The sequence below is a fragment of the Chaetodon trifascialis genome, chromosome 11 (genome assembly GCF_039877785.1).
Source record: "Chaetodon trifascialis isolate fChaTrf1 chromosome 11, fChaTrf1.hap1, whole genome shotgun sequence".
NCBI classification, from domain to species: domain Eukaryota; kingdom Metazoa; phylum Chordata; class Actinopteri; order Chaetodontiformes; family Chaetodontidae; genus Chaetodon; species Chaetodon trifascialis.
Genome location: NC_092066.1, coordinates 17,885,368 through 17,894,760, shown reverse-complemented (window position 1 = coordinate 17,894,760; position 9,393 = coordinate 17,885,368). Strand labels below are relative to the sequence as shown.

Genomic DNA, 9,393 nt, shown 5'->3' with positions numbered 1-9,393 from the left:
TAGTCATTTCTGGGGTTCAGGAAGAGAGAATCTGATTGCATCCCCTGACACTTAGTCTCCCATTAGAGAATGAATAGCCTGAGTAGTGCTTTTCTGTATGAGTGTACAAGATCCACACCCACATCAGTCATTGCTAATGTAGTACTTTGTTAATACAATAAGTTTCAGCTGGATACCTGAACAAAAACTAGACTTGCAAACTCTTGAATCAGTCAACATACAAGTTTGTACTCACAAGGCAACACACAGGAGATAGTGGCTTTACCTCTGGTTGGAATAACTTTTATTTGATCTGTCTGTAAACAACAGGTCTCATCAATTCATGGCATTTGAAATAGCAGATTTTGTGGCAGAAGGAATTTCCAACTAAAAGAAAGAAAGAAAGAAAGAAAGAAAGAAAGAAAGAAAGAAAGAAAGAAAGAAAGAAAGAAAACATTGCAAACTTATTTTTCTGTCATTTAATTCTGTACATATTCCACAAAGTCTGGAGATTACTGATGCCAAAATATCCCTTAGGAAAGTGCCATTAAAAGTTACTTCTTGCTGGGGCAGCAGTTAAAAATCCAACTCGTAGTAGCAACAGATCAGATCGATTTTATGGCACAGAACACACAGTTATTCTCAGAAAATTTTCACAAGACAACTTACAAATGTTCTTATTCCAACCAACACCATTTTCAGTATGTTTAGTGTACACAGCATCTTTTTTTTCTTTTAAATATACTTCTAAGTACCGTACTATGACAATTTGTGAATACACCTTTGATGACTAAAGCACAAGGCAAATAATTCCAAGGTGTTGGAGCCCAACAGCCTGGGTTTACAGTCAAAATGCATTCATACTGTAGTAAAATGACATTTCCATTTCATCGGTTAATGGATATGAAGTTAGCAACAAATCAATTAGTGATGAAAAGTTTAGTGTTGAAGCCTAAGGAAGCAGTTAAATGTTTTACAGTCATCTGAAGTAGTCTTTAATGTATTACAGTCCACAGGTGATGCCAACAATCATCATTCAGAATAAGGTGAAGTAATTCTGAGAATCCTCTTATACTGACAATTGGTCCATCGGGGAGGGAGAAAAGTAAATCTTCACATACATGAGCAGGTAGTGATTTACAGAAAAATTTGCACATAGCAGAAGCTGACTGACAAATGATTGAGCTGTCACAGAGGTGGAATGTCCACTGAGACTCCTGGATGGGGTGAAATATCATGACAATATCTTGAGACCTCAGCAATGCTGACCGTACATTACACTCAAACAACAGCCCAACACCACATCATTAACTTCTAAGACCACATTCAGGTACAACAGCAAAAGCATGTGATGGAGGGGAAAAGAAGCTGTGCTCGATGGTGACGAGTTGATACATACAGGACTCTGTCAGAGGGAACTGTCGTTTCTTTAATGGAGGCTTGAAGACTCAAAGATGGAGGCAGATGAGAAGATGATTTTGGCTGGAATATTACGCTGGGAGAGGGAGGGGGTGGGGCTGGGATCTGTATGCTAAAGAGGGTATGCATGCAACTTTTAAATGCCCACATGCTGATGAAAAGACGAAGAAACAAAACAAAACTGGCATCTTTTAGTAATGCTCACAAAGCATAACAATGCAAACTGTCGGCACCATTACATGTGTACTTCCCCTTGGAATATCAGCCAGTTTCTATGTAAATGTTACACAAAGCGAGTCCAGATTCGTGTTACTTTTATGACAATTTACAATCATTTTTTCCCCACTCTTTTGGTTAATAAACATTTCAATGAACATGCTGTTACTGTAGTGCCACAAACATGAGAGTATGATGTTTAAGTGGGGAAGGTCAAAAAAAAAAGGGGGGGGGGTGTAGGGGGAGTTGGGAAAACAAAAGGCTGCGTATAAAAAGGAGACCAGGGAGGAAGCAACATTGTATGCCATCTAATCCTGGAAGTAGTGTCAACACAATGCGGTGAGTGGGAGTGAGCTGATGGATGGGTGGAGAGGTTGCTCAATATCCAGACTTCCTCAGGTATTCAGCCATTACATGTGCTTTCTTGTTAAGATTTCCACCATGGACCGCCTCCTTTCCCATGACTAAAACCAATACTGGAGCACACAAGGAAAAAAAGAGAAATGAACAAAATTGAAGAGTCTCCCCCCCTACAGGATGAAGGGGGGAACAAAGGTGACACAGTATCTTACCACTCTTCATTGCTATTAAAAGTTTCCAAGACATTTGACTGCTTGCAGGAGAAATCTTAACAGCAATATTTCTTTTCTCTTCTTTTTGTCCCTCAATTTTATCTAAGTGAGCTTGAAAACATTAAAACCCTGAATCCCTCAAGTATTTTGCCATTGAGTAAGCCTTCTTATTCAGTCCGCCTCCATGGACCCCTTCTTTGCCCATTACAAGAACCAAAACTGAAAGAGAAGAGATAGAAAAAAAAGGGACAGTTAAGAAAAGGAAAAGGAAAAGCATTCCAGGTAAGAAGTATTGTCACCAGAAGTGTGTTGTCCAGGGATATTCAACTGCGTGTCATACAGGGCTAAGTGTCTGCAGGGTTTCTGTGTTACTATACACTCCAGTAGGCGATTTCACCACTTGACACAATGTGGTGTCAATTGGTAGAATTCATTCATGTCCAAAAAATGCAATTTATCACCCACTTGTGTTTCTTAAATAGGGAATTATCAATGAATGAACAAATGAGCAGTTTGTGGGCCCCACACAGCCCTGACCATAACATGTGGTTGAATATGACCACTGCAGCCTTTTTTTAATGCAACAATTATAAACTGCAGTGAGATCAGTGCACTGATTGGTCAGGACAGCTCCTGCTGGCCTCTGCATTTAACAGCAAACCAGATGGAAAACACAAATAAGCCAATGGAAACTAAAGAAAACATTTATTGTAAGAGGGTATGGCACTGAAGGAGGGACAGGCTCCTTCTGCCAAATACACAAGTCAGGGGCTAATTAAGGTGCACGTCTTCTATACAGTTATGTGTAAAGACTGTAGCATCTCACTGCACTTGTCAGTGCAAATTAAATATGCGTAACACTTCTTTTGTGCTCTTTTGACTATTCTTCAGTATGTCCAACATGCAAAGCAGGAAGATGACAGGTGGAAGTCTCAATAGAAAAGAAGGCAGTGTTGGGAAAACAAAAGAAAACAGATCTTGGTCTGGATTGCAAATCAGTGTTTCCCACACAAAAATGTGGTGGCGCACTCAGGTTTTTTGTTTGTTTGTTTTAAATACAATGCAATTTGTAGCCAATTACCAAAAGTCTTAAGACTAAAAACCTGAGAAAATTCTCAACCACTGGAGCAATATCAGACAATGAGGACCACAAAGGCAAACAGACTGCAGTAGGCAAACCCTGGTTTAGATGAGGTTTACAGTTCAGGCTATTAACTAAACGCATGTAATATTTTATCTTTACAAGTCTGCATTTAAAAGTTTTGCCTGAGAACATAATTTTTGTGACTCTGGGCCCTGACTCACAAAAGCCATTTGTGAGCACCTCTTACATGCACATTGTAAATTGTAGCAAGTCAATAGAAAATGCTCTGGCAATAAGGCTGCAACTAACAATTATCATCATCTATTACATTGCAGATTTATTTTCTGAATCCTGTTAATATAATGTTATAAAATGGTGAAAAATGCCTTGCATAATTTACAACAACTCAGAGTGATGTCTTCAAATGTCAAATGTCTAAAGTTAGTCATGCATGGAACCAGCAAATGTTTCGTCAGGATGGGCCCCTGATTTTCAGTGTCCATGAATCATAAAACTCATGTGAGATAGCTCTCATGACAGAAACATGATGGTGTATTAACCCACTAAGGCAGCATTTTAATATTTGCAATCAAGTGAAACTACACTTTTACCTTTTCCGGCTCTCCCCACAGAGATATTGTATGTAGGCTCTCCTCCTTGGCTCTTTGTCCTGATGTCCATTGTCCAGTCCCCATCATCCTGGAGGCTGTCTCTGAGAACTGAGCACTTCTTTGAGCCCAGAGTGAGACCGCTGGTGTAAAAGGTCTCCCTGTCCTTACCGATAAGGACATCAATTTCTTGAGACTGAAAAACACACACAAGCACAGGATTGGGGCAGAGTCAGTCAGATCATCAGACAGATTACCAGTTACAATGAGTAGCTTAATTCTTCCAAGTATGAAAATGTTAAGTCACATATTAAATCTAACAGTGTTAAGTGTTAATTTTGTGAAAAAATGTGTGGATCTAATGTAACAGGTGCAGGTGCTCCAGATGCACAGGTAGGCAACGTGGCATTAAACTGTAGCCATTAAAACAAAGGCTTTTTTTTTTTTTTTTTTTTTTTTTTTTTTACTTTTATACTGTAACAAATCAGTGCCTTTTGACTTTGTGTGGAATTAATTTCCTTTCTGACTTGATTACTCAATCAAATGACAGAAAATTTACAATCAATTTCAGTTATACATCAACCAATAATTCAAGCCATTTGTTGATTCTCTTTGTCATACTATTAAAAAGAACAGCCAAGTGAATATGTTGAGCTTTAACCAGTGTAATACACAACCTCAGTCTGTGAGGAGTCCTACTGACACTGTTTCACTCTTTTCTGACATACTATAGAGAACAATCGATAATGAAATTTATGTTAGTTGCAGCCCTATTCGAAACATTAATGGATACTGAACTGTAACACTAGGAATCCAAGCCTCATATGAAGAGAGAGGAAGCTTGTGGACAGAAGTTGCAAAGCTGGAAATGTATTGATATTTGTACCAGTTTCCCGTCCCTTGCCTGCAGTGAGTGGCGGAAGTAAAGTGACGTATATTCACCGAACTGGCTCTCATGCCGTCCCTCTCAATGAATTAAGAAAGAAAAACCACATTGTCATTCCCATCAAAAAATATGAATATGCAGCAACATTGGCCGCGTCCGCAATGAGGAGGGTTCATAGCAGGCTGACCGAGCGTTCGCCAATTTGCCTTTTTACCCACAGGTCGCCGGTAAAGCAGCAGCTTAACGTTAGCTAATCAAAGCGGCCGTGCACACAAAAGCATGCACGCTTTCTGAAGTCAGACACCCGTCTACTCGCTGGTTTCAAATCAGCGTTGGGCTGATTTAAGCTGCGTCTTGATATTTTGATCAGCGCTCGTTCGTGGCAATTAATCACTTCATGACTTCATGGTACGTGCGAGCCACAATGAGTGAAGTCTTATCTGATCCACACGAGGTCTAATCCCACAGCGTTTCCTTAGCAGGAAATAGCCGAGACAGGCCACTGATGAACTAGCTAGCCCGCTGAGCTAGCACGATACTGTTAGCTTGCTAGTCATTTAGACCCTGCGAGGGGAACGGTTTTAGCGCTATTCAGTCTGCTGAGCGTCTGCGTGGGTGATACATAACAACAATGTCCAACTGAACCACGCTTTCACTCTAATTACACCATTTTGACTTCTTACCGTGATATTGTTGAAAGTACCACCGGCATGTGCTGCCCAAACATATTTGGCGTCCGTATACCCAACAATGGCGCTATCCTGACAGCTGCCATCGGCCATCAGGTTTTCCACGTAGCTTTGCCAAGACATATTCAAGAAATTGATGCTATGTTAAAAATCCCTACAGCTTTGGTGGTGAGCTTATCAAACAACAGACAGCCAAATCGGAAGAAATCCTACAGACGAATTTAGAGTCTCCAATCTAACCCACACTTCGACGTTAACCAACGTCAAGGCTGGGGCAGCAAAGAAAGCCAGGGCACTGAGGCAGCGGCTGGGTGTAGTCCGTATCAGATCACTCCGCACAATGAGCTCCCGGCGCTTTTATGGCAGCAGGCGGCGGAATAAAGAGGGACTTAACAGCTCAGCCAAGAGTCAACTGTCTGAGGGAATGCCGGGGTGCACAGACCGGCGAATGCGGCTTTGCTGACTGAATCGTTTAGTTTTTCATACTTTCATTCATTGAATGCGTTTTCATGTTGAGACAGTTGAGTTTGAGGAGGGATAGCAGTCACCATCAGCGCATACAGGAAGCAAAGTGCCCCGAGGTGCATGTGGATGATGAACTCAACCCAAATCATCTTCTCACTCTCATAAAAATACAACCTGAACAGTGTTTTTTAAATGGGAGGAGTTCCCCACTCACTAAAAAGCCAATTTCTCCCGCTAAATTTGAATTCTCATGAGTATTTGGGATACACTACATGTCACTCATGTAATCATGTAATGTAATGTAACTCATGTAATGACTCTGTTGTTCTGTTTGTGATTCAAACAGCAAATGCTCACTCAGCATTGTGTTATTAGCTTAATACTTTCCCTTATAGGAGAACTGCAGACAAACAGGATGTTTCAGCAGTCGGCTACAGAAAATTACACATCAGTTCTGTTTGAGGTCCGACTGACCCAAAGCTCCACACTGTAGTGTAATAACAACGCTGTCTGCTCATTCATCTAAAACAAATGTGCAGACCAGATTGTTGCAAATGGTTACCACTTAGTGCTTTCTAGATATTCTAACAAAATACAAGGGTTAAATAAAAGTTTGTCTTGTTCCAGTTCATCTTGTGCAACAGTGGAGTGTTGCAGTGCTGGTGGCTTGTTCAAGAGCACTCTCTGAGCCTATCCTGTCAAAACCAGGGATCAAACCAATGATTTCCATTATCTCACACACAAGTGTGTAGGATCCCTCCAATTACTTAAAAAGACAAGTGGTTGCATCATGTCTTCTGTTCAGTTCAGATTAAGTCATAAAAACAAATGGTCATTTTCCTATAATCCCAAACCAAAGAGATTCTGCCATTAGTGTAGATCTGTCATTGTGCTTGGACTTAGTGAAGTATCTTGCAAGCTAGAGCTAATGCACACAAAGTCCTGCAGTTATTATTATTAATGCTACTTGTATATGTTAGATGGCTCAATAATACCAGAAACACCCCTACTAGCTGGATTTGTGTGGCTAAGTATATGTTTAAAATTATTAAACCGAGAAACAAATACTCCCCTCATGCACATATTGAGAGAAAACTACTTGAGAAAACTCTTAATTTAACATCTGCTACATTAAGTGTTCAAGCTTTCCCAATGTGTAATGTCTCAAGTACAGTAAATAATCAGTGCAAATAACATTATAATCATGTAAAGAAAACATGTTTCATTGTTTCAGGCTATGCAACTTACATCGATTTAAAAATTCGAATTGTAGAAGAGATTTGAAGCACAAGGTAAATGACGCAGATGGTGTAAGCAATGCATCTGCAGAAGTAAATCATTCAGGTCTAATCAGTCAGTCAATAACGTGATGGAATTATATGACATAAGTTGATGTATATAAAATGCATGATGTTATTTCTAATAAGAATACATTATGGTACTTTTTGACCACATTGTTGGGTCAGTCATTTTGTTTCTTCATATCTAGATTGGCTCTCTGCTTGAATTTGCATTTGCTGTTAATATACTGGAATAAAACAACAGCATTAAGGTATACAAAGCAGTTTAGATGGCGGAGAGTTCAATGTTCATCCATAATAACCAAAAAAGGAAAACCAAGTATTCACTCTCGGCCACCAGGGGCAGTGTTCGCTATGGTTTGTGGATACTCCTACTGCTCCATTGAGTACTGTATTTCTCTGGTGCAGAGGTATGAAAAACATGTCTTGAAAACAGGTACTTAACCCTTTGTTGATTTACAGAGACATGTTGTACATTTGCTTTTAAAATAAAAGCACAAAGCTGACGCCAACATTCTGGCTGACTGATTGCTACAGCATTTAAAATTTTATGTACATCTACTCATATACTTGCTTAAGTTCCTCACATTGTAAATAGGCCTAAGTATTGATTTGGTTTTCCTTTGACTATTAGATAACAACAAAAAAATGCATACAAAGTTGACTTTTTCAGCTCACCAAATGCTGCAGCTGTAGTGCAGTGCTACGACTTATTCATGCATGATGCATGCTGTTCCTCCAACCACAAGCTTGGTAAATCAATTCCCTCAGAACATGCTGCTTTCTGTGACATGCTTCAAACAATTTTATTCAGCTTGACCAACTGGTAAACATTGCAATAGTGTGGTGTTCACAGGAGGTACTTGAGGACCTCTGTCATATACTGGCTGTAATAATACCCAGTATAAATTAATCAGAAATTCCAATTTAAATAATAAAAAGGTTACAGTAACCTGTGTTGAAGGTCAATACATAAACTGACCTATGCTTCATTGTGACTAATAGCTTTGCATCAACAATCTTGAAACTCTAAATAAAAGAGAACTATAAATCAGTTTCCCTGCAGTATGCATGTTGAATCATCTTCAATATTACACTGCTTTACACATACTCTGCTATACATGGCTACCTGACGGATACTCTTTTAGACAAATTGTTGGCATATTGAGCAATGTTCATGACTTAAAAAGTGCATATCAGAATGCATTGTACATATTATATGTGCACCTGGTCAATAGTCTTATGATTCATTCCATGATCCTATAGAGGTGCAGGTAGTATGCGCACAATTTTTAAACAAATCACCCTCACAAAACAAGAACTATAGGACCCTGTGATATTTTTATGAGACAGTCCAAGAAATGCTTCTGTAGGAATGCTCTGATAATATCAGCTGGTATATGCTGTAGTAACACTGCAGCAAATACCTGGAGAGAGAGAGAGGGAGGGTGAGAGAGATGATGCCTTCAGGTACCCTCCAATAAAGTCTGCCCTTCACTAGAAAAAAGAATTTAGTAATAGATAGGTTACAGAAACAAGAGAATAGCCAAATTAAATGGATGCTGTGCACTAAACCTAGTATTCTGACAGTTGTTGTTTTATAATTAAAGCAACCCAGAGCTTCTTTGAGCTGTAGTACAGAGAAAATATGCAGTGTCTTGTAAAAAATATATGACAACTCAACATCAAAGAACTGGGAAAATTTCTCTGTTCAATGGCCCTGTCTTGAATAGGGTCCCTGGAAAAAAAATCGGTTTTAAGACCGTCATTATGTTGGTTACATGCTTCTCTGTTGCATATTACTAAATTAATATTCTTAATCAAATCACCACACAGCAAATCTGGTGTTATGTAGAGTGGAGAGTAACAGTGAGGTGACAGAGGCCAGCAGTTATGGCTGCTACAAGCATACACACAACTATACATACCTTGATTAATCAATGAATTATTTGACCTATAGAATGTCAGATACTTATGAGATCATAGTCAGATAATGTCTGTTACAATTTCCCTGAATCCAAGGTCAATTTGCTTATTTTGTGTGACATACAGCACAAAACTCACATTGGAGAAGCTGGAACCAGATAATATAAAAGTGACATCAATGATTAACGATCATCATCATAAAATTCTGATTAAAACAATCAAAATTACTGATGATTCATTTTTTGTTG

The 9,393-nt window shown here is 39.2% G+C and overlaps 1 protein-coding gene across 2 annotated transcripts; it reads right to left on the bottom strand.

The window, feature by feature from the left end:
* Nucleotides 1-266: 266 nt before the first annotated feature.
* LOC139338923 (profilin-2-like) lies at nucleotides 267-5,792 on the bottom strand. 2 transcript variants are annotated; one of them, XM_070974276.1, is made up of 3 exons: nucleotides 5,448-5,792; nucleotides 3,882-4,074; nucleotides 267-2,090 (listed from the first exon to the last, which is right to left on the bottom strand). In XM_070974276.1, the coding sequence occupies exons 1-3, from the start codon at nucleotides 5,574-5,576 to the stop codon at nucleotides 1,993-1,995; spliced, it is 420 nt and encodes a 139-aa protein (XP_070830377.1). In that variant the 5' UTR covers nucleotides 5,577-5,792; the 3' UTR covers nucleotides 267-1,992. The 2 variants fall into 2 exon arrangements, with proteins under 2 accessions (XP_070830377.1, XP_070830375.1); XM_070974274.1 differs by having other exon boundaries at nucleotides 267-2,405; nucleotides 5,448-5,742.
* Nucleotides 5,793-9,393: the final 3,601 nt, after the last annotated feature.

Excerpts from the sequence above, each read along its gene's own strand:
- LOC139338923 (XM_070974276.1), bottom strand. The coding sequence starts at position 5,576 with ATGTCTTGGCAAAGCTACGTGGAAAACCTGATGGCCGATGGCAGCTGT. Across the intron at positions 4,075-5,447 it reads GTACTTTCAACAATATCACG|TCTCAAGAAATTGATGTCCT; the intron begins GTAAGAAGTCAA and ends TGTGTTTTTCAG. Across the intron at positions 2,091-3,881 it reads TGTGGGGAGAGCCGGAAAAG|TATTGGTTTTAGTCATGGGA; the intron begins GTAAAAGTGTAG and ends TGTGTGCTCCAG.